Source organism: Saccopteryx leptura, chromosome 1 (genome assembly GCF_036850995.1).
Source record: "Saccopteryx leptura isolate mSacLep1 chromosome 1, mSacLep1_pri_phased_curated, whole genome shotgun sequence".
NCBI lineage: Eukaryota > Metazoa > Chordata > Mammalia > Chiroptera > Emballonuridae > Saccopteryx > Saccopteryx leptura.
Window position 1 is genome coordinate 161612490 of NC_089503.1, and position 24778 is coordinate 161637267.

At 44.3% G+C, this 24778-nt stretch overlaps 2 protein-coding genes across 2 annotated transcripts in view; one reads left to right on the top strand and one right to left on the bottom strand.

The window, feature by feature from the left end:
• NADK2 (NAD kinase 2, mitochondrial) overlaps window positions 1–24778 on the top strand; it is an 89024-nt gene that overhangs the window by 39763 nt on the left and 24483 nt on the right. The gene's annotated exons all lie outside the window — the stretch shown is intronic.
• SKP2 (S-phase kinase associated protein 2) lies at window positions 134–24702 on the bottom strand. The gene is made up of 10 exons (XM_066378981.1): window positions 24523–24702; window positions 23735–24006; window positions 14340–14451; window positions 12177–12320; window positions 10712–10846; window positions 8418–8516; window positions 7027–7157; window positions 5483–5534; window positions 5199–5306; window positions 134–1988 (listed from the first exon to the last, which is right to left on the bottom strand). The coding sequence occupies exons 1-10, from the start codon at window positions 24564–24566 to the stop codon at window positions 1775–1777; spliced, it is 1311 nt and encodes a 436-aa protein (XP_066235078.1). The 5' UTR covers window positions 24567–24702; the 3' UTR covers window positions 134–1774.

Genomic DNA, 24778 nt, shown 5'->3' on the forward strand with positions numbered 1-24778 from the left:
GAGCACCCCCACCAAATGCTCCCAATTCTAAAAATAGCACTTAAGGAAAAGAGAAAGAAAAAAGAAATACAACTTAGAAGAAGTACTCATTTTTATAAAAATGTGTTTTTATTTTAAAACAAGTCTATAAAAGTAGAAATCACATACAAAAATACAGATTACTCTGACACGTTAGCAAAATAGCTTTTGGCTGAACTTGAGTTTGGAAGTACTATGTGTTTGAGGGCATCCGGAAGTCAGAGTCCGCTGGAACCTATCCTCAGCCCTTGTCACTAATCTGTAAACAATGATTTCAAGTAGTATTTAGCACTTTTTAACTACTACAAAATCGAAACATAATCATTTCGGGTATAACTACCTTAAAATGTTCTTTCTTAGGCCTAGGCAGGTAAGGGCACTTCGCACCATAGTTTCTAACATTTGAAAAATCTGATTAAAAAAATGTTAATAGAAATAATGGGGTTTGGCTTTTCTGTTCCATTGTGAATGTATGGGGAGGTCATCAATTTAAGTAAGAAATTAGTGTTTGTTTGTTTGATTTTAAAGTAGAATTTAATCTGTTTGCTTCTATGTGCCATTGGCAAAAATCACTGCTGTCAAAAAGTTCAACACCCGGGTGTTAACTTCTCTCTGCAGGTGCAAGTTGGGCTTACAGCTCTGAAATTATGGGACCCACACCTGCTTCTAGTGCCTTGATGATGAACCTTTTTATTAAAACCGCCCACTTTTGCAGTGCTGGTCAAACTGGTCCCTCCCACCCACTAGTGGGCGTTCAGCTTTCATGATGGGCCAATCATGGCAAAAAGGACAATTAAAAAAACTTGATTTCAGAGTAATATAAAAATAACTTCAAGAACCTCGGCAGTAAAGGCAAACAACTGCAGCTCAGCGGCTCCATCAACATTTTAAGAACAGAAACACTATATCGCCATCCTAAAACAAAGCAAGGCATTTTAAAAGCTAAAGAACCCATATTAACATCATTTGATCATCAAGTTAGAAGACCATGATCACCTCCTTGGCTACTTTCATATTCTGGGAGCACAGTAAATTAAAGGCTACTTCATTAATATGCAGAGCATACTTCAGATTAACCTGTCATAGAAAACTCCCTCCTGAGCCTTCAAATCCTGCATCTGCATGTGGCTCTTCTTTTATTTAGGCTTTAGGGTGACTTACCCAGGACTATTTGTTTTCCTGAATCTAACTGCAAATCTAAAGGTAATGTTGAAATGTGTATTTTTCTTTTTCTGCCTCAAATCGACTGTCCTATGCTGCTTCTGTTTAACTCACAATACAAATAGCTTATCATTCTTCCAGTCTATTGTCTTATAATAAAGCAATAGTGAAAAATTAAATAGAAGACAGTTCAGTTACCATAGAGAGCAAGAAGAAAGATTTGCTTGCTGGTGATTTTTAAGCTTGTTTCTACACAGATTTAATGAGAAAGGCACCCGGAAGAGACAGCTCCAAGTTTGCTTTTAAGAGGTCTTGAAATTACAGGCTCATTCTCCTGAAATTTCATAAGGCCCACAACTAGACTCTTAGGGGCCTAGCAGCGACAGAAGCTTTGATAGTCATTTAAAAATAATAATAAAAGAAAAGCAACACATCCTAGTTTTCTCTCTCAGAAGCTTCTCGAATATACTTGCAGAAGGAAGACACACGGAAAAACCAGACATAAAAATAGGCGAGCGCTTCAGCAATTGGGCTTCCTGACTGTTTTCCCTGATCCATAGAAAAGAAAGGAGATAGCACCTTGCAATGTATCACTTCATAGACAACTGGACTTCTGCAGTGTCAGTCGGCATCTGATGCCCCATATCTCAGGGTTGCTTTTAGCACCAATGGTAGGCCTGGCAATGGTGGTAAAATGGGAACAATTAATCTGGAGGTGAGGAAGGGCTTCCTGCAGCAGCTGAAGGGTACCGTCTGGCACGATTCCGAAAACTTGTAGTGTTTTTAGTGTGGGAATTTCTCCAAGTTCACTGGAAAGGAAGAGAGAGGCTTTCAGAGTAGCAGTATCTATGGAAACTATTCCCACTAGTTACCTGACCCTGTTTTGACAATTTGTATCATCCTTGATAAAATGCAAACTGACAACATAATCTGCAATCAACGATTTAAGAAAATAGCAAAGGCGAATCTAGCCGCTAAGCACAGGCCACAGCTTGGAATATCTGACAACCTGAAATTGAAAGGTTTATTTCAAATCCAACCGTATTTGCTTCCTTTCTCCATTCTTAATTTATACTGGAAGGTGTCACCATCTTGGGCGGATAAACTAGCAAGCTGGAGGTGGTCAAGTTTTACTGTGGTTATCAGTTGAAAATCACCTAAAGTTACATGTAATTTACGGACATGGACTTGATCTTAGGCTCCCTGTCTCAAAAGATGTCAGCAGTGTTGACAATGTCCCAAGCATCCCCAAACTAGGGCCCGCGGGCCGCATGCGGCCCCTTGAGGTCATTTATCCGGCCCCCCGCCACACTTCCCCCCGCCACACTTCTGGAAGGGGCACCTCTTTCATTGGTGGTCAGTGAGAGGAGCACTGTATGTGGCCTCCCGTGTAAAAAGTTTGGGGACCCTTGGTTAATAATGGTTAGTAGTCCACAAGTCCTTTATATGTGATAGAACCTAACGGTGACTTCGCCAAGATATTTTAGACAGGGTTATGTAGTTGGGTACAGATGGAGAAGAGGGGTGATTGTTCAGACCCTTAGAGGAGGCCAATACCCACCTTACCTCTCCACATATCACCACATTTTTCTGTCACCCATAAGCTAATTCTCTTAGATGTTTCACATTAGATGAAATATAACTCTGTCAACTGTGAAACTCTGGTTCATAAAAAAAATGGAGCTTGTTTATCTAAGGTAAATACTTTTTGGTAATGATTCTTTCTTCTTAACTCAGATCTGTGTGCTCAGAAATTCCCCTCTCTGATCTGTATTTGCTCCAGATTGGGACACACAGTACAAAGTCTCAGAGAGGGAATATTTGGTTTGGAATTGCCACAAAATCCCGCTGCAAATCAATGATCATATCAATGACCTAGAGTTAGAAGCATCCTTTATGTTTTCATATTGCTGGTAGTTACTTACAAAACAAACTTTCCTTTCCTTATAATAATTGTCACTTTGCCTCCAATTTCCAGCCTAGTCTAAATACCAAAGGCCAAGGCATCTTCCAAGACCCTAGGTCATGTTACTCCCTGTTCTAGAACCTTGGATGCTTCCCTCGTGTTTTTCAGCCAAACCAGACAAATCCAGTCTTTCTGCTCCTCTAAGTGTATTTCTTCTGTGATCAACACAGTGTCTTAAACACCAAACACAGTTCATATATGTTAGCTAAATAAATATGAAGGGGAATTTAGAAAGTAAAAGAACTATCCACATTAAAATAAACATGTTTGGTGTTCATAAGGGGACAATACGACATGGAGGTCACAATAGACCTAAAAGAAAACCAGAAAGAACAAATCATTCTTGAAGGAAACTAGTGTCTGGATATAGAAACAGGAGTACAAAAGAAAGGTCACAACATATATGGGTATGTTGATCACTTCAGAATGCAGTAGTCCCATGCCAACCGTATCTCCCTGTTACATGAAATTTGAGTATATGAGAATTTTGGTCCTGGGATGTTCCCATTAGCCAAATTTAAGTCACTCTGCTGTGGACAGTATTTCAAAGAAGAAACTGTAGGTGGGAGGAGAAAAGGAGAGAGAGCAGGTGGCAGAAGAGCAAGTGTCCCTGTAGCCACAGCGACAGAGCCTTGGGGAGGAAGGAAACTGGACCAGACTCCCAGAAGACACTCGGTGTCATGTGTGAGGAGGGAGGGAGCTGTAAAGATGACATTAAATTTGCTATAGATTTTCATTTGATATGAGGAAGAATTTTCCAGCCCCTTGGGATGAAAGAGAGGAAACTTTTTTAAAAATCAAGAGATGATATTATTTCTAGGAGGACTTGGGTATAGATAACACTTCCAAAAAAAAAAAAGAAGACCAGGTTCCTTTTCTCTGGACATGCCCCTTGATTTTGTGGAAATGGCCGAGCAGATACAAAGTTAATCCTTAAATAAATAAAGTAAATAAACAAACAAGAGCTTAGAGCAGGGGTCCCCAAACTATGGCCCGCGGGCCACATGCGGCCCCCTGAGGCCATTTATTCGGCCCCCACTGCACTTCCGGAAGGGGCACCTCTTTCATTGGTGGTCAGTGAGAGGAGCACATATCACTTGTTACGGCTAGCAGTGACAAAGATGGAACCGGATATTGACCATCTCATTAGCCAAAAGCAGGCCCATAGTTCCCATTGAAATACTGGTCAGCTTGTTGATTTAAATTTACTTGTTCTTTATTTTAAATATTGTATTTGTTCCTGTTTTTTTTTTTTTAACTTTAAAATAAGATATGTGCAGTGTGCATAGGGATTTGTTCATAGTTTTTTTTTATAGTCCGGCCCTCCAACGGTCTGAGGGACAGTGAACTGGCCCCCTGTGTAAAAAGTTTGGGGACCCCTGGCTTAGAGAGTAGATCCAGACTACTCTGCATCTGTCCAGGAGGTCTACACTGTAGACCCAGGTTAGCCATGAACTCGCTCTATAGCTAAGAGTGAAGTCAACTTCACTCCTTTGGACTTTTTTCTCCCCCCTTTGCAAGGAGAGCATCACACTCTCACAGTAGTGACCACTTAAGTATTTCTATTCTTGCTATTCCTTGACTATCAAGGATAGACATCACTAGAAAATTATAGAATTTTTCTTGTAAGTCCAGATGAAGACTTTTAGAATCAGGAGTTGATTTGAACATTTTATTTGGTTAAAAAACAAAAACACCACATTGGGTCTGCCTCCCCACTTATACTCTGAGCACCCTAGACAATAAGGCCATCGTCTTTTGCAAGTCCTCCACAGATGCCAGTACCGAGTTCTATTTAAACCTGCTCACAGCTAAATAGTAAATGTTTGGTAAGTTATTTCAGTCAACTCACTTTTACCAGGTTAATTTTAAGCAGAAAATTTTGCCTGTTGTTTTCTATTTTGCTGGTCTTTCCTAACCAACTAGTTCGTGGTACACTAGTATCGATGTTCAAGTGTCAAACATCTGCTGTTAGTAATAACGAATTTTAGCACCCAGTGACCTCTCTTTGGGTCCCTGACTTCTACTAGCTTTAAAAAACAAAGGTACTTACAGTAAAGTTTCAGGTATTATATCATAGCACCGACTGAGCGACAGGTGTTGGAGGTAGTTGAGTTGGTAAAATTCTGGAAAGCAGTCGTGATTTATCATGATACTATCACTGTAACAGAGCAGAGGAGAAGAGTCAAAACCTGTCCATCACTTCCAGGTGCAGAAGAAAAAAGTAGTCTACTGCTGAGTTCTTTCAAGTCAACATATAAAAATCTTTCTAATTATGATTGTTCACATTTAAATAAATAAATAAATAAATAAATAAATAAATAAATAAATAAATACCTTAAGTCTAGGTTGACAAGATTGGGGCATCTTCCAATTAAGGTAGAGACATCTAGAAAAAAAAAAGATGGTGACGATTAAGGAACAACATAAGGATATCTGCTATCAACACTATCATTTACCATTGTGCTAGGAGCTTATGCAGAACAGTTCAATCAGCCGCACACACACTATTAGAAAGAAAAACACATTAGCATCTTGGTAAAAGATTTTTCTACCCTGAAAACCCAAGTGAACCTCCTGGTAACTATAGAAAACAGTAAAGAGAAAAAGTGGTTAACAACAGTCCATAATTTATCTACATATCAGCAAAAACTGGAAAATAAAATCCTATTCACAATAGCAAAAAGCAAAACCAAATACCACAATATATGGGTATGTGCCACATAATGTTTCAAAGAAGGACCACATATACAATGAAGGTCCCATAGAGCTGAACGTTCTTATCAGTGACATAGCCGTCCTCAATGTCTAAGCAAAACACAGTGCTCATGTGTCTGTGGGGACGCTATGTAAACAAACCTTCTGTGCTGCCAGTGGTAGAAAACTGTAGCACATACAATCATGTGCAGTACATAATACTTGATATGGTAATAAATGTTACTGGTGTATGTATTTACTATACTATACTTTTTATTATTTTAGAGTGTAGCCTTTCCACTTATAAAAGAATGCACTAGAACAGTAGTAGGCTGTGTTATGCGGGCGTCGGCCTTATATACACCTCGCATTGACTGTCTCTAAGGATTGCATAAGTTTCTCTCATGTTTGACTTAACCTTAACCTCTGTCCAACAGATGCCAGGAGCCACTCCTGCATCTGTGACAAAAAAAATGTCTGCAGACTTGCCAAGGTCTCCTTGCAGGCAAAATTAGCCCTGGTTGAGAACCACTGTTTAATACTAATCAAACACTGCATTTACCGTATTTCCCCATGTATAAGATGCACCTTAATTTGGGGGGCCCAAAATTTGAAAAAAGTGTATTACATAAAGTTATTGAACTCAAGTTATATTAATCTTAAAATGCATACAACTCCTCATCACTGTCAAAACTCCCATCCACTAGCTTGTCCTCATCTGTGTCTGATGACGAATCACTGTCTTCAACAATGAGTGCAAAAACAAGCGTGAAAAAGTGGGAAATGCAGGTAAAAAAATCTACAACCACTACAGAAGACGCACCCAGTTTTTAGAACCAAATTTTCCCCCCAAAATGTGCGTCTTACACATGCAGAAATACGGTATATATCTCTGTGTTGGAGTTTTACCTAAAAATCTAGTTGATTAAAAGTTCTTCTGCTTAACAAAGAAATTGTTTGAAAGTATAAAGGCTTCTACTTCTAGACCCTGGATTCAAATCTTCATGCTAGCTGTTTGCCTTTACCTAACTCTTCTGATTAGCTGCTATCTCATCTGAAAAACGAAGGAAAAAACACAGGTACTGGGTTAAGTGAGACAACTTGGGGAGGACCACACTTAGCAGGGGCTCAGTGAGTGAGACCCACAACTGCCAAGGCACCTCCAGCAGCCCAGCGGCTCCTACCTGATCTCTGCAGGTTCTTCCGGTAGCCGCTAAGATTCAGCTGGGTGACAGTCTCTGACACATGGGCAACAGCCACCTGCACGTGCTTTTCAGTGAAGTCGAAGCACCAGGAGAGGTTCAGCTCATCCAGCCTGCACAGCAGAGGGGTAATAAGAAAAGCATGAAATTATCACACAGGAGCAAGTTCTCCAGGCAGCACTGCTTCTGGCCACAGAGCAGATACGAAGCCATAGACTCTTGCCATTTTATGCACAGAACCTCTGCTTCTCCAGGCAGCTACCTCTGCTCACCTGGAACTGTGCTCCCTGGCCCTGTGACCCACTCCTGGGCTCCATTTTGCCCCAGAATCCACTTGGCCCCAGAAAGTGGCCACGGGATCTAAGCCATGGCCTGAATGAATGCTGCCCCCTTGTGGAAACCACAGGCAGCATCCTCCTCCCTTCCTGACAGCTCAAGCCTCACACCAGAACTTGGAAGCAGAAATTCCAGCCTGTTTTCTTTCTCAACCACCCATACTGCTGGCAAACAACTATACAGATGGAACAATCATCTGAGATCTTTTAAACAACTGATTCCTGATAAAGAGACTGACGTTGCAAAAAACTGCTTCATCTTATTTGGCCTCAAACTAAGCAAATGAGACATTCAAGGAGTATGTCCAATCATTAAACCACACACCCCATTCCTGGCATTCCTGAGAAAATGTAGGGCTTATACATTATCTCACTGATAACGTTCCTATCCAAAGGCAATCTGCTTTCAACAGATCAAGGAGACAGGTACAATGCAGTAAGATTCATGCAGAGACCAAGGGATATTAAAAAGGACAGAGACACGGACTCACGGACACACACCACACACACACACACACACACACACACACACACTGTGTATTCTGTGAACCATATCTCCTCTCAGTAATATCTGTACCTCTATAGCCTTTACTTTTATGCTGGCCTTATTAACACAATATAAAAGATGTTTTTAGTGTAATCACCCAAATTCATGATGTATATTTGCAATGTACCAAATTTAATCAAAAACTGTTAATTTAGGTATACAGATATTAAAGGGGGGAAAATCTGACTGTATAGTCAGGTGTACACAGATTTCTTTCAACCATCCTGTTTATAAACATATTACCACATTTCCCTTTAGTAAACAGTAACAACAACAGAAACGGGGATCATTACACAAGCAGCCTCTGCAAACGCACTGGATTTGGCTCCTGAGGTTGGACAGAACGTTTAGAGGGCAAAGGACACTGCATTATCCAGATGAGAGCTCGGAGGTAGGAACCGCTCAAAAAATGTCCCAGTTCTGTTCAGATGTGAGTGATGATTGTACCTTTCAAACAACAGCTATGTAATCTAGTCTCAAATCTTTCCTACCTGGAACAGCTACTCAGCAAAGTCTCCAGGGCAGATTCGGAGAATCCAGAACACCCAGAAAGGTTTAGGCGCACTAAATTTGAGTTCTGCGAGAGATTACTGGAAAAAGAGAAGAACAGACAACCAATAAGACGCTCGTTTCAATTCACAAGCATTCTGAGGAAAGCAGGCTAGTCAAGTGTTTAAGCAATGCAGGACTTTGAGTCAGAAGTGAGTTTAAGTTCATATCTCACGGAGCAGATTGGACTTTGGGTGCTGAACCCACAGTGCAATATACAGATGATGTATTATAAAATTGTACACTTGGAACCTGAGTAATTTTATGAACCAAAGTTACCCCTATAAATTTATTTTAAAAATTAAAATAAAATTAAAATGTGAAAAATAATTCATGCCTCACAGAAGGAGATTTGACTTTGGGTGGTAAATACATAATGCAACATAGAGACAATGTATCATACACAGGCTTGTACACTTAAAATCTATATAATTTTATTAACCAATGTCACCCCAATAAATTTAATTAAAAAATTAAAATAAAAATGTGAAAAAAAATTTATGTCTCACTGTTTGTATGACATTGAGCAGAATGCTCTCTACCTCAGTTTACTAATCTGTGAAATGGTAGCATCAGGACTTTCTTGGAGGTTTAAAAATAAATGATAGAATGGGCCCTGGCCGGTTGGCTCAAGTGGTAGAGCATCAGCCTGGCGTGCAGAGGTCCCGGGTTCGATTCCCGGCCAGGGCACACAGGAGAAGCGCCCATTTGCTTCTTCACCCCTCCCCCTCTCCTTCCTCTCTCTCTTTCTTCCCCTCCCGCAGCCGAGGCTCCATTGGAGCAAAGATGGCCCGGGCGCTGGGGATAGCTCCTTGGCCTCTGCCCCAGGCGCTAGAGTGGCTCTGGTCTCGGCAGAGCAGCGCCCCCTGGTGGGCAGAGCGTCGCCCCTGGTGGGCGTGCCGGGTGGATCCTGGTTGGGCGCATGCGGGAGTCTGTCTCTCCCCGTTTTCAGCCTCAGAAAAATATAAAATAAATAAATAAATAAAATAAAAAATAAACGATAGAATGTAATAAAGGGCTTAGCACAGTGCCTGGCACAAAGTACAGACACAAGAAACGTTTGTCAATGTACTTTTTAAATAAACAAAAGCAACATTCTATTTCCATTCAGGCATAATTAGAATTAACTTATAGGCAAAATTCTAGTTATAAAGTTACTGGCTTCTTTCAATCAACTGTCTCTCAAATTCGCCCTCTCCTCTACATTCCCAAATGTCTCATGCCAGTGAAACTCAGTGATAGAGCAAGAGTTCTGGAATCATCATTGCCAGGTTCAAATCTTGGTTCTGCCACCTACAAACTGTGTGACCTTGGACAGGTTAGTCAGCCTGTGCCTCAGTTTCCACATCTGTAAAAAGGGAACAATAAGAACATATTTTATGGGATTGTTATGAGAATTAAATGAGAATACCTTTAAAGAACTTAATCTCTGGCACACAGGTAAGTGCTTAACAAATGTTCGCTGCTATTATTATTACTATTATTCTATATTTTTACATCAGGTTTCATTCTTTCTCACCCGAAGAACACAACCAAGTCCTAACTAACTTGGTTTCTTCCATGTTTGAGTGACCCTCTGAGGTGGTCAACAAGTTGATCTTCTAAACTTCAACTCTGCCATATTCCTTCCATTTTCAGAAGCACGCTCTATACCACACTTCTCTATAGCCTACGGCGAGGTCCAGACCTCTCCCAGCACGGCGAGGCCCATTACAACCTGACCCCGATGATTGCACTTCCTGTCACTCCCCTCACTGAGCCCTGTGCTCCAGCAAGTCCCAATTACTTAAGAGCTTAGAACCACGGGCAGCAGTACCCAGACAGCTCCCTTTGTCCTACTGCATGGAGATATTGTCAATACTCAAAGTAAGAGTCACTTCTTCCAAGAAGGCAACCTTCCCTACACTTAACTAGGTCTCGCTGCATGTTGTCACGTATTCACCAACACGATTAACAAGCACACTGCATAGTAATTATCTGCCTCTCCCATGCATGAGGCAGAGACCGTGCCTTTATTCATCCAGGTATCTCTAGAACCCAGTGTAAGGCCTGGCACTTAGTAAGCACTGCATGCATGCTTTGGTTGCCTAGACCCTGGAAAGTTCTTTAGAAGCTGAAACACTGTCCCGGATATTTTCTGAGTCCATCTGGATAAGGGCAGCAGTTATACTAAGGACACAAAGTCAGTACACATAGAAACAACTGCCTTTGTGACAGGCTCCTGGCTGCCACTCACTTGACAACGGGATCCGAAAGCTGTAGGCCTTCCAGGCTGAGATTCTGCAACTTGGAGCACAGAGACATAATGTCCTGGAGGGTCGACACATCGATGACCGAGTTCGACAGGTCCATGTGCTGCACACGGAATGGGCTGAAACAGAGACCAGAAAGAGAGGGGTCCCGTAAGGCAGCTCACACAGTCCACATCAATTCCGACCCTGCCTCCTCCCCAAATGAATAGCCAATCACAAACCAAACACTCAAAGCACATTTCAAGTATTCACTATAGTCCCTTCCATAAAACAAATTGCTCCTAGCTAATTCCCATCCTCATTCACCTTAAAATTCATGAGAATTTTTGCCAAGTCAAGATGTCACTGCCAATCTAGTCCTGCTTAGAAATTAGTGAATGTTGTGAGAATGAGCTGGATGTAGGTAACAAGGGAGTTATGTCTATGATGACTTCCAGAGAGGATGAGGGGGTGGATGGCAGTGGCATTTACTGAAACAGGGAAGATAACGGAAGGGCAAGTTGTACAGGGTAGGCTGAGTTTAATGTCAGATATGCTGATCCTGAGGTACCTGCTGGAAATGCAGGAGTGGCCGTGTCCAGGTCGTTAGCAATGAGAATGCTGAGAGGAGAGAGCTGAGCAACCGGCGAGGATTTGATGGCATACACGTAGGAACACAGGACACGGTTTATCCAAGGGCAGTGTGAGGACTGAGAAAGAGTGCAGCTGGGGATAGACGCTGGAGTGAGCAGAGGAAACCGTGCAGGGGACGTGTGGAAACAGCCACCGCAGAAGGATAGAGATTGGGGGCGGGGGAGCGCCGCCCTCTGACCATGGAGGGGGAACAACCACCTGCATCAGAATATGCGCTCCATCCTGCCTTCTTTCTTCTGTTTTGAGCCCATTTTTTTTTGTTCAGTACCCAGTCATTCTACTCAAGTTTGAGCTAACACTAAGCTGTGTTACCAAACTATCGATAACAGGGAAATGTTTTTTTCACAATATTCTACAGAACAAACAGAAAGAGGACAATTCTCCAGGCTGCAAATTTGTCCATGAGAGGATCGGAAACCTGAGCTCCCAAACTAAAAATTCTCCTCACACACTTTTTTCCTCTTGTGGAATGGACCCTAGGGAAGTAGGGTGCCCCCACCCCCTGTCTGCTGCTGGATGCTCGGCTGGCCCCGCCTCATGAGACACAAGAGCCATCTGCTGAGGAACCCGCTGCAGAAGCTAGCAAGCATTGCTGACCCAGGGACGAGCCCAACTGGAACCCCGAGTTAAAATGGGAAGGGCGTTGCTGGAATCTGGGCCACGTGCCCACATGGCAAAATATGCAATTAACATCCTACACGGCACCGAGGACCTGTCACAGGCTAGATCAGGCTGCATGGAGTGAGGAAAAAAAGGTTTTGATCTATTTTCAACCTCAAGATTTAAAAAGTCTTTTCCCAAGTTTTTCTTTTTTACCTGAAGTGTTCAACTAATGGTTGGTCCACAAATGATCGTGGGCAGGAGAAGGCAACCACCCCTCGAGACAGCAGCCGCCCGATCGCATCCGGGTGCAGGTTTTTACCTGTGAGGTCTAAGGTCTGCCACAGAGACTCGTCAAACCTGGAAAAGAGGAGGGGCTTGAGTTGGTGAGTCCGGGGCGTGGGTTCCAGAGGCGCCCTGCTACTAACGAGAAGGATGCGGCCAATACACCGCCCTGCAGCACATTCTGAAGAAACCTTTGTTTTTAAGATGACTACAATTTAGCTACGGCATTTTTAAGGCATATTATTTCTTGCTCATAACATGGACAGGCTTCCATGTTCCTCTTTCTACATATTTCTAGTTTCAATGGCTCATTATTATCAGTAGCCAGGCAAGGCTCTGAATACAGAGAATAAAATTCAATTCGATTGGTTAACTTTAAAGATGACTGCTCAAACCACTTAATGGATTACTCAAAGGTGAGTACGTTCAAAATGGCCAGAGTGATCTCACTTGCCGTTTTTGTTAAGCATAAACAGGCTACCATGGTTACTCCAAATAACATGTTAATAAAATTAAAAAAGCCTGACCAGGCAGTAGTGCAGTGGATGGAGCGTAGACTGATATGCAGAAGACCCAGGTTCGAGACCCCGAGGTCGCCAGCTTGAGTGCGGGCTCATCTGGTTTGAGCAAAGCTCACCAGCTTGGACCCAAGGTCGCTGGCTCAAGCAAGGGATTACTCGGTCTGCGGTAGCCCCACAGTCAAGGCACATATAAGAAAGCAATCAATGAACAACTAAGGTGTCGTAACAAAAAACTGATAATGCTTCTCATCTCTCCCTTCCTGTCTTTGTCCTTATCTATCCTTCTCTCTGTCTGTTAAAAAAATAAATAAAATAAATAAAATTAAAAGATAGTGTTTCTAAAGCAAAAAGGAAGTACCAACAGTGAACAGATCAATAATGGAGCTTTAACAACCACAGATAAATTCAGTTTAACAAAAAAAAGTATCAAACACATGAGGGTTCGAACATTTCAAATGCCTACTACCAGAATTTTACTTTTCAACACTGCTTGAAACAAGCAGACTCCTGGCAAGGGCTTTGAAATAATTCCGCATAAAGAAACAGTCAATGTGTTCTTTGATCTCCGTTATTAAGAAGGCAGGACTGCAGTGCGGAGCATATACAAGTGCCTGATAAATGTGTTACTTTTACAGTAACTGAGATGAAGAGTCACAGACTCTGCATGCCCAGGACAGTGGGCAAAGAAAGTTAAAACGGGGTCACTAGCTGGGAGGATGGATGCTGTAAATACCGAGGGTGTCTTATTTCCTGCACTCCCTGAATGGAGAGGAAGGGGCTCCTACTGTCTCACCGTGAGTCCTGGCAACGTGGAAGGAGAAGAGACGGATGGCGGAGGGTTGGGTGGGGATGAGAAGGGATGAAGACGGAAACACATGCAAACTGATAAGCACAGCCTTTTCCAGGCCCCAGCCTATTCTCGCCTTTCCAACTCACCAAGACATTCCCCGTGCAGCTCGCTGTCCGCCTCCGAAAGTGCTGTCCCCAAACCAGCAAAGCACCAACCACCGCGGGCTGCCACAGCACCCACTTCCGGAGCCAGGCACCGTGCAGGCGGCACCTCCTTATGCATCCTCTGAACTGTCCTGCCCTGAAGATGCCCTTCTTCCCATCTTATCTACACGGAGGCAGGGGGGCTCAGAAGTGTCAAGCACCTCACTCAGGTCACACAGAGCCTCAATAACAGGGGCTGGGTTCACACTCGTTCTAAAGCCAGGGCCCCACGTCCTCTCCCCACTGCGATCACCGGCCAGCCCACCAGGCTGAGGAACCGCAGTGCCTCCCCCAAGGTACCACCTCGCAGGTCAGGGCCCAATACATGTGTGCTACCAAACCCGGGGAAAATAGCAGCTCTCCGACACGGGACAGAGTTCACCTCCAGGAGGCTCCTTCCCTTTCCCGGTGAAATAAGACACTAAGTATTAATAGAAACATGAAGATCCTTAGCTTGCTTTGTGCTCCTATATTTTTCTTGGGTTTTGGTTTCATCAGACCCAAATGAATGAGTCAACGAATCCTGTCTCTTCCTGAAGATGCCCTTCCCCATAGGCCAAATGGGGTGGAGAATACTTACGCCAGGTGATACCACCGCTTACACACGCTGGAGACTCTGAGGAGTTCAGGGAGGCAGAGGCAGGAGAAGATGCCCAAGAGCAGCTCATCGGGAAGCGAGTCCCAGGAGACACCTTGGGGGAAAACAAGGGCTCTCCTGTCACCATTCCTTCACCCGTCACCATTCCTTCACCGCCACTCTGTTGGCTCTTTCCATGCACGTAAAGGATACACAATATTTAGCTCGAAACAGGAATTTAACACTAATCAAAGTACTCATCCCCACGATTGTTTTTCTGCCCAGCCACTGTGTAAGTACTTTACAGTAAGCACTGCATTTTCTTAGTGAAAATAGAGAAAACTGTGAATGCTTTTCACAACACGCTTCCTTCGGTTGGCGCCCACTGGTCGACCTTGGGCGGAGACGGTATGAACGATGTCCGCACCTGCTCAGATGTCACACAAGGTCTAAGGTATCATGATGCTTTTGATTGCTACGGAATGCTAAGGAGACAGTGGAGGGTCTATTGAGTAGTGACCTTTATTTAAAAGGCAAATGGACATTCCTCCCTCTTCTTTCAGATTTACAGAAAGCACTCGGAAGTCAACTTACTTAAAAGTGTAATATCAAAAGGTGCCCACACAGGAGAGGATGGGCAGTACGGGGTGGGTGTTCCAAGTCTGAACACAGTGGTCAGGGAAGGCCTTCCAGAGATGGTGACCACTGACTAGAGGCTTGAACAAAGTGAGGGAGTCAGCCCTGTGAGTCCGGGTTGTGTTCTAGGTACAAGGAACAGCATGTGTTTTGAGGAACAGCAAGGAGTACAGTGTAGAAAAACAGTGTACAGGCAAGAGGGAAAAGGTGAGATCATGCAGGACTCTGTGTCATGATGAGTTCTTCGGCTTTGACTGTGAATGTGCTGAGGAGCCACTGGTTCTGATTACGGGGGTGGCAAAAATCTTGATTTCACATAAGTTTAAAAAAAATCATTCTAGTGGCTGTGTTCAGAAAAAAACCAGGAGGAGAAAAAGGAAGACCAGTTTTCTTAGTCTTATAAAAGCAATCTCTAAACAGCTTCCCAACAAGAAGTAAACACTTATGTATGAATGTATAGACAAGGATAATAGGGCAACTGACAAGAAGGAAACCGCACCAGATATATTGAGTTGTCAAATTAGCTCAGTAACTTGCCTTCCCAGTCTCTTCCTACCTTCCATTGACCAGTACCAATTCTAAAGCTATTCTCTCCTTTCTGTGGTAGTTAATTTTATGTGCCAACCAGCTTGGGTCTGGGGACGGCTAGATAGCTGGCTACACACTGTTCTGGGTGTTCTGCAAGGCTGTTTCAGGATGAGATTAACATCTGAATCAGTAGACTTGAGAAAAGCACAGGGCCCTCCCTCCCCAATGTGAGCAGGTCTCCTCCCATCAAGGACCTGAGAGAACAAAAGGCTAATCAAGGGGGAACTGGCTCTCCCTCCTGGGACTTGGGGCTTCTCCTGCCTGCAGACCCTGGATCGGAGCCTCTGGTCGGTAATACAGGGTGATAATCTTATTCTTTCTCTGCCCATTATGCCCTTCCCTCAGTCCTTCACTGGTGCTCCCCAAATAGCCTAAAGTCTGATTGACGTGAAGTTCAACGCTTTCATGTCAGAGCCCAACACATTTTTCTAGGTTCATTATCTACACATAGGTTCCAGCAGCCATTGAGAGTTCTTTGTAATCCTCAGCATGAGTCCCTCTGAATCACATCTCAGCGCCTCTGCAGAAGCTATGCCCACTCCTGGCCAAAAGCCCCGACTCCTCCGGAAGGCCTCTAGGCCAGTACCAAAACAGGCCCGTGTTACAATTTATTACTTACTCTGTCCCTTACTAGACCACAAATTCTTGAGAATAACACATTAAAAAAAATCTCTGTATTTCCAAGGACTAGCACAATGTCTGAAACATTCATCTATTCATATATTTATTGAGCAGGTGCTACATGCTGGGGTCTGTTCTAGGGATACAAAAATGAACAAGGCATGGTGTGCTCAGAGTTTGAGACATGGACAAGGAAGGAAATTTTAATGAAGATCACGAGAGGCTGCAATAGGTAGGCTTCTGGATGTTGTGCTATGCGGTATATGGTGGTAAAGTAGTGGTCAGGGAAGCCTTCCTGGATGAAGTGGCTTCTATTGAAGAATAAGTAGAAGATGTACAGTTGTTCAATTAATGCCTTCCCCTCTCTATCTAGAGGACAAAATTAAAGGTTCTGAGTCCCAGAGGTAGAGAGATGAAGGCAGATCATCAATGCTGACCCTTGACATGAGCCGAGGAGGTGGCTAGAGATTAAACTGAGGCTGCTCTGTGAGGCAGGCACCTTCTACCACCACCACAAAGCTCCTGCAAGGTCAGCCTGGACAGAGGACGGAGGTTCTCCAAACAGGATCCTGTTCTGCTCCCCTAATTGGAAAAAAGTTGATGGACAGGTTTTTCTTCCATTAATGCTTCTGAACTCCCTGACCTCTGCTGCTTCTTGTATCTGCAGGTCACATTCTACCATTTGATTTAGCAAAAAAAAAATAACATACTTAGATCTCTAAAGTCTAATGTCAAGTTTTACTATGTTCTGCAAAGACCATCCTGGCACCAGGTGCTTGACAGCAACCCCCCACCACCACCACCCAACTAGCGTAAGAACCACTGGCTAGAGGGAGAAACTGCTTGGAATTCGACTACGGTGCTGCCAAATCCGTGAACCCTGGGTGGGTGAGTTACTTAAGCCCTCTGGGCTTGGTTTCTTCATCTGCAGGAATGGGGACAGAAAGATCATCTTGCAAGTTGTTCACTGTGAAATTAAGTAGAATATGGAAAAAGACTGAGCCTCACTAATTCTCCTTTCTCTTTCCATCTCTATTCCTCTCCTTTCCCTATTAAATCTGCACATTTTCCTCTTGTGGCCTCTTCTTTTCAGTAGTGCTGAGAATTTTCACTCTAAGGCAAAAGGGAAGCATGATGTAATTTACCAAGACCTCCAAACCACCCTCTAGCTACGTGTGGGATCACCAGAAGCAGGTCCTGAGGATCTGAATTCAAGTAGCTGAGTTGGGAAATGATCTCAGGAAGTCCCAGGAGTGGAGAGAGATATGGGAGGGAAGGAAGCTAATTTCAGGTTTGTTAATTAAGGAGGTTATTGCTATGGGCCATTGGGGTTCAAATCTGCTGGAGACCATCCCAGAGCTGTCCAAGCTGAGGGCACGGGTGCTGGGGTATTAATCCACCAACTGCTGTCAGTCACGACAATTCTAGGAGGGAGGCACAATGTTAACTCCCAGCATGCCTGCTCAGGAAAGCCCACAGTCACATCTGCTTGCAGGAGAAAGCTTAGGGAATGGGGAGCTTCAAAGGACTATGGGGGGGGGGGGGCCTGAAGCATCCACTAAAGATGTGAGGCTGAAAGAAACTTAGAGAGGTTTGCTGTGCAGTATGGGGCAGGAGAAATGAATAAACTTTGTGCTTCCTATTTTACTGAGAAGACATAAGAAGCCAGGAACAATAAAAAGATCGGTAATTAAAATGCTAGGAGGAAAATTTGGCCTAACAATGAATGCAAAGGTTTGTTGAGGACAGCAATGCCAGGCAATGAAGCCACGCAAATAAGAGAAGTCTAGAATTAGGAGAAGTCTAAAACAAGGAGGGCTTTGCATCGCAACGTCCACCTTCACTGCCCAACTCCTATTTGTCCTTCAGATACCAGCTGAAATGCCACTTCCTCAGAGGAGCAGCCCCAGGTCACCACCATAGCCCCGTGCCCAGATCTGAACAGCCAGTATCTAGCACAATGCTTGGCACACTGTGAGCGCTGGCTGAATCTTTGCTAAATGCATTAGACTTTTCATTCTCCTCTCATGCAGACTGTGAATGAGCCAAATCTGTAACCTTTGTTAACCAGGGAACTACGAAACACCAGTGCCTAGGACAGAGCCTGGCAATGAGTATTAGGAAATGCTCAAATGATATGTCACAAAGAAATGATTAATAGCTGAGAGGTAAATGGCTGTATTTTACATGAAGGCAACACTGTTGGCCTCTTAGGACCAGTTTCCTCATTTGTAAAATGACAAGGCTGGCCTATGGCTCCACTACAACAGATTCCTGGGAGCCTAATTAATGCTCTAGTGCTGGGAGCTGGTGTATGCAACAGTCCCTGCCTAACAGCCTCTCTGGGAGATGAGCTAATAAACAAATACATAACCCAATGTTTAAAACGGCCATTTACCAGAAGCTCTACAAGTCTCAGGTATTGATTAAAGGACACTGACTCTAATCTTTGCAGCAACCTCGTGTACTAAGTAGTAGCATCCCATCTTATAGATGAGGAAACTTGTTTAGGGGACTGAAGAACACCACTATGAAGTGGCAGAGCCCAAGGTCAAATGTGGTTGTTCTGTCTGCTCCAAACCCCACGCCCCAAAGTGAAGGCGTAGAGCCACAAGAAGTGGGTGTTGGAAGGTTGGCCAGATGGCAGAGGGCACTACAGGTAGGGACACAGAATCCGCAAAGGAATGGCATGGCACTATTGGCTTCTGAGGGCATGAGGTTGAAGACAACTCAGGGCACAGAGGAAATGTTCTCCATCAGAACAGAGGTGCCTTTGAGGTGGGGGGAGGGGCTTCAGGAGAATATACAACTTTGAAAAAAGAGACAACTCAAACCCAGCTCTGACTCCAATTCATGCCTTCTTTCTACCCTAAGGTGCTCTAAGACTCCATGCTCTCCCTGTTCTGAGTACTCAATGTTCTACAAGTGTAGGGAAGGGGAGACTTAAACCTGATTCTAGGGAAAAAGACACAGACCAGAGCTGGGAGGAAGAGGTGGCAGGGAGGGGGCATAAAGCAAAGGCGCTGAGAGCGACCGAGGGGCTGGCTACCAGATGGAAGCAGCAATGGTCAAGGAAATGCACTAGCAGCCAAGGACCCAGGGCCTTACTCAGTGACCACAGGACAGTGATTCTGGGGCCCCTGGGTGGGGATGTTGCAGCCTAAGACTGGCTGCGGTCCAAGCAGATGGGGCAGAAGTCTGTCTTCATATCGATGCTCTAGCGGCTGGTATCCAGGCCTACGATGTGCTTAATCTAATTTTACTTGCCATATTTAATTCTCAAAACATCAACCATCTGTTTCCTGGATTCCCGACGACACTGCTGCCCGGTCTGTTTGCCCAGAGCGGAAGAGAAAGTCCAGATCTTTCCTCCACTCGCCTCCTCTTCTGCACCCCCCAGGACTGCACACCAGCCCTGCACAGTAAGGGAAATAACAGCTCAAGGCCTCCAGTCTTCAACCACATGGAAGCAGTTGGTCAGACTCGCAAACCTGCTCCTCATCACCCGTCGTCACCACCATTTCCACTTATTCCTGAGGTGCAAAACCAGATGTCCACTCCTGTGACTCCATCCCTGCCATGCCTCTTAAACCCCGCTGGAAAGAATGGCTCATTGAAGAGTTTTCATGTATTAGATCTCTGGAGGATAGATAACTCTTCCCACCTGACCTATTTCTTTCTCAGAACATCCCCTACACTTGAATTCAATTTAAAACACCTAAGTCATCTTAATCGTAAACCAAACTTTGACTCCTAAAATTGTCCCTCTCTTTAAGCATAGAAAAATTATACCTAAGGAGTAAGCAGGCCCTGCTGCTCACAACAGTTTTTTATGTATTTTTAAGGGTGGGGGTTTACCTCATGTTTGCTTTCACTAGCTTGTTTTAAGGAGCAACAACCCAGGCTTCCCTTCTGGGAAGCTACAGATTCTGCCATCTGAGATGAGTTTTCCTTCCTCTTCCCACAAATCACAAAGAGAATACACATACTAGCTCTCATGCTCTCTCTCTTTGTGGCTAGGTAGGCAGAACTGAGAAAAGCAAAACACAGCAAAACAAAACCAGGGGTCCTCAATGACACCCTGTACCCCACTAGATTTCTGTGAGACCCCAGCATGAGGGAAGAGCAGTGGACAGACCAGGGAAACTGGGATTGGGAGAACAGATGCAGTATATAGGCTGAGAGTGGGCCTTTTGCCTGGTATGTTCAGTGCTGTATTCCTAATCCCTAACAGTGCTCAATGAATCTTTGCTGACAGAATGAATGAATGGAAGCTGCAGAGCAAAGAATGCGCCTGGGAGGGTCCCAGAAAGGCTTTAACAGCTGAGTTTTGAAAGCTGCAGGCTGAGATTCATTAGTGAGCTATGAAATCAGTCTAGTTTGACCAGCACTGTTTTTGAAAGAATCAAATGGAACAGACTAGGAAATAGCTTAGGGGAATATAGTTTTGTGAAATTTCTGTTTCAAGTACACACCCAGGATTGCAATGTAAAATATATTTCTTATTGGTTAAAAGAGAAAAATTGGAGGAACTATGTTTGACTGGGGCTGTTAAAGCAGATTCCCAGGTTTAAGGCAGGGCTTCTTGGATCAGTATCTCAGGAATTTTGCACTTTGAACAAGTTCCCTTGGGGATATCAGCATACTCTATAAACCCTGGAGTCTCCAGTCTGAGAACCAGCTCAGGGTCTGGAATTTCCAGCAGTTTAATAGCCACGGAAGAGTTGATTAACAAATGACGTCAACAGGGTTTTCATGGCCATCCTGTTTGGAGGGGGAAGCGGGGAAGATGGGATCAGGACAAACATTTAATGCCCACAGATAAAATGCAGTTGTCTTCTTTCTGCCTTGCAATTGGCCATTTCTGCCCAACTCTTCCCACACATTCACACAAAGGCAAGTCAGACCCATCCTGGTACGGGTTGGTCACATAGTTTTTTATCTTTCGAAGTAGACAGATAAAGAACATTTAGCTGCCAGATGTGAGCCTGGCTTGGGGCCTGCAGGGAGAGATTGTTGAATGAGGAACCAAGAGAACTCCCAGTCCAGGGCCACTGTCATCAGATCTCTATGTAAAGCAGGTGTGGCCTCTCCACCCTAATCCTGGCAGAGCTATAAGCCACCTGTCCCGACAACTGCACTCAAAACTCCCTGGAATGATGATCCACTCCACTGGGGACCCGGGCTCCGGGAAGCCCGCTGGGAATCCTCCATCCAGCTGTCCCTCCTCCTATACATCACTGGTCTCACCTCTCCACCCTGCCCCCCTACACCAGCTAACCCGTCTATGCTGTGCGCAATTCCACACATGTGCAATATATACATTGCTTCCTTCCCCGCCCCTCTCTTCTCACTTCAGACATATGTATTTGAGGTCAAATTGAACAATCCAGCCCTTCTCTGGACTCCTCCACATAGGGCAGCCAGCTGCCATCTTTTGCTGTGAGGATCTCTTACTGTACATTGTCTCTGCACCCCAACTTGACTTGCAAGTGCCTAGAAGACAGCAACTGTCCCTCAGTCTCCTCCGGTTTCCAGAATGCCATGTTTAAAATTGTCTCTCTCATTTACATCTGTGTATGTGAATGGGGAAGGGCACACAGGGACCACATCCGGTGTGAAAGGCTATCAGCAATGGACACATTAATCAACAACTGCCCATTTAGCACCAAGTGTCTTTCACGTGTGGGAAGTCAAGAGCCGGATTGCTAGTTGCATTCCACACACTAAGTAAAACAGTGACATTAAATCCAGAAGGAAAAAGCCCTGATGCTAACAGGATCAGACCAACAGTATTAAGAACAAAAAAAAAGTGAAGTCGACTCCCAGATGGATGTCAAGTTTTATTGACCAAATTAATTGGGTTTACTTACTGTTACATGCAGGCAACATGATAAGAGCTTCACGGGCATTTCTTTCATTTAATCATCCCAGCAACCTAGGAAGTGGGTGTTATTTCTCCATTTCACAAAGAAACGAAGGCAGAGAGGGCCCCAAGTAACTTCCTAGGGCTGGTAAATAGCATGCTAGAGATTCAAATGTAGATTTGTCTGACTTCACCACAATCCTTTATTGCCTTTCTAATTCAACTTATGTTGATTCCCAGATTCCCAGAGGGTAACTTAAAGAGTCCTTCTACTAAAGAAAGGATCAACCCCACCCCCATAAAAAGATTTTTTAAAAGAGCAAAACAAGCAAGCAAGCAAGCAGTTAAGCACCTCTAGCCAGATATCCCACTGCTCTCCCCCTTACTGGTTCCAGTCTTAGAATATGGCTTCCTCGTTCCTTCAACAAGAGACACACCTCTGCCTGAGGGTCTTTGCACGGTGGCTCTCTCTGCAGAGGGCTCTCTTATCCAGACATTTGCACGGCATACTCTCTTCCCTCCTTTATGTCTTTGCTTAAAGCTCACTGTCCAAGGAAGGCTTTCCATCAATATCCTGTTTAAAATTTTCTTCCCATTATACGACTTCCAATGCCTCTTGGTTTGTTCAAAGTTTGTTTTTTAGCTGCACTTATCATGCTTTAACATACTACATACTATATTTATTATGTTTATTGTGTCCTCGCTCTAGAACAGAAGCGCCACGGGAGGAGGAATGCTGACGTTTTGTTCATTGCTGTTTCCCTAGCACATAGAACAATGCTAAGCACAAGGCACACAGTATGTGCTCAGCAAACACTTGCTGAATTAATGTTTTAAATGACTTACTAGCAAGAAAAATGGATAACCCTAGGTCAATGCCCTTTGTTTACCCTATGACTTTGAGTTCTTGTAGTTCTGATCCGCTCTAGGAGGCATTCATTCATCTGCTTGAGAGTGGGAATGAAAAGCTACTAAGAGGGTAACGATATGGTGAGTTCTATGTTTCAGTCAGGCCGTTCTAGCTCTAGAATATGGATCTGGGGAGGATAAGGCTGGAATGATGAGTCCATTCCAATATTCAGGTAAGAGATGAAGAGAACTTGAGAAATACTTAGGACACAAGAAGGAAGATTCAATCATTGGTGGGGATTTCAGGTTTGGGGGTTGGGTGGCTGAACAGACAATGCTACCAGTAACAGAGACAGAGCGTAACAGAAGAATCCCATCTGGGAGTGGACCTGGTTCAGTCTCCTCCACTTAGTTTAACATCCACCTTAGCAGTCCTTTGGCAAATAACTAAAGCGATTATGGCAAAAAGCTCAATGAGGGGCATAAAAGAGCCAACTACAAAGAGTTCTATAAGATCACCACTTATGTTCCCATTTATCGGTTGCACTGAACCAGCCTTTGAATATAGACAGATTCCCTTCTAAGGAAAAAGGGCAGCAATGTCTTCTCCTGGGTTAAAATTTTATATGAGTTAAAAATTAATTGTACACTTGAAGATAAATACCCTCAAGGTTCTTATTGAGTTCATTGACAATGAGTTGTTTCATTTCTTTGGAAAATAACTTCAGAATTAGGCGTTTTTAAGAGGGTCCCATTCTAAAGATCCCAAACAAAGGTTTACCAGCAAAATTGTTGAACCCGGCCCCTCTGAGACTTGAGTTTTACCCTCATCCCTTACCTGGAAAACTCTCTCGATTTAGCTTGGGTCTGCGGATGATCACAAAGTCCTTGTCATTGCCTTTGCTCTTCAGTCGTTTCCGTGTGGGGCTCTGCGGGTGGCCCAGGTTGGAGAGCAGTTCTTGAGGGATGTTCTCACTGTCCACCTCCTCCTTCTCCAGCGCGGAGACCCCCATACCTGTCAGCAGCTCAGAGGTCTTGCTAGAATCCCATCCCCAAGTGAAGCTGGTGGTAACGTTGCTAGTCTGGTCGGGAATCTCCTGGAGGTGTTTCCTGCAAAAATGCACAATAGCCCCTTTCCTTTGAGGAACACACCCATAAATAATTGGTAGGCCTAAAGGAAACTTAAGTTATGCAATGCAGAAAACTTTCGCAGCAGCTAACAGAACTGCATTTTTTAAGTGCCGGGGGCGAATTCCCAAGAATGAAAAGAGAAAATAACCGAACAAATCGAGAAGGCTTTTTGGTTTACGATCCCGATGATGTAGAAGGCATCAAGGATTTCTGAAAGTGGAAAGAACAGATTAGGAAAGACGGAGGAAAACCACAGCCATTCAAAACAGTAGCAGGAAAACCGAGTACAGTACCGAAAGACTGATAGCACACTCTGATTTTCGCACTAAAGCATCCATCCATCCATCCATCCATCCATCCACGCTTTCCCCAAAAGGGGCTAAGAAACCATTCACCGTCCAGCATTAGCAACGATTTTAGAAAGTAGCAAAAGTCGTAGCCGAAATGAATTAACACGGTCCATTCATGTGCTGCCCCTTTTCTCAATCGGTTTACCGGTGCATGGCGTCCACCGATTCCGGGATTTTAAATGCGTGCATTAATTGCAGACTTGCCCGCCTCCCGGATTCCCGCTCCGGTGCGCGGCGGTCCGAGGCGGGAGGCTTCGGCCCCCAGCAGCGAGACCCGCCAACTCTAGCAACGTCCCATCTCCGCCGCGCGCGCAGGGCTCCCTGCTTGATCTCCGCGGCTCCCGCCCGCCGCCCCGCTACCTGCTGGGAATAGTAGTTTCTCCCTTGCCCTGCCCTGTAGT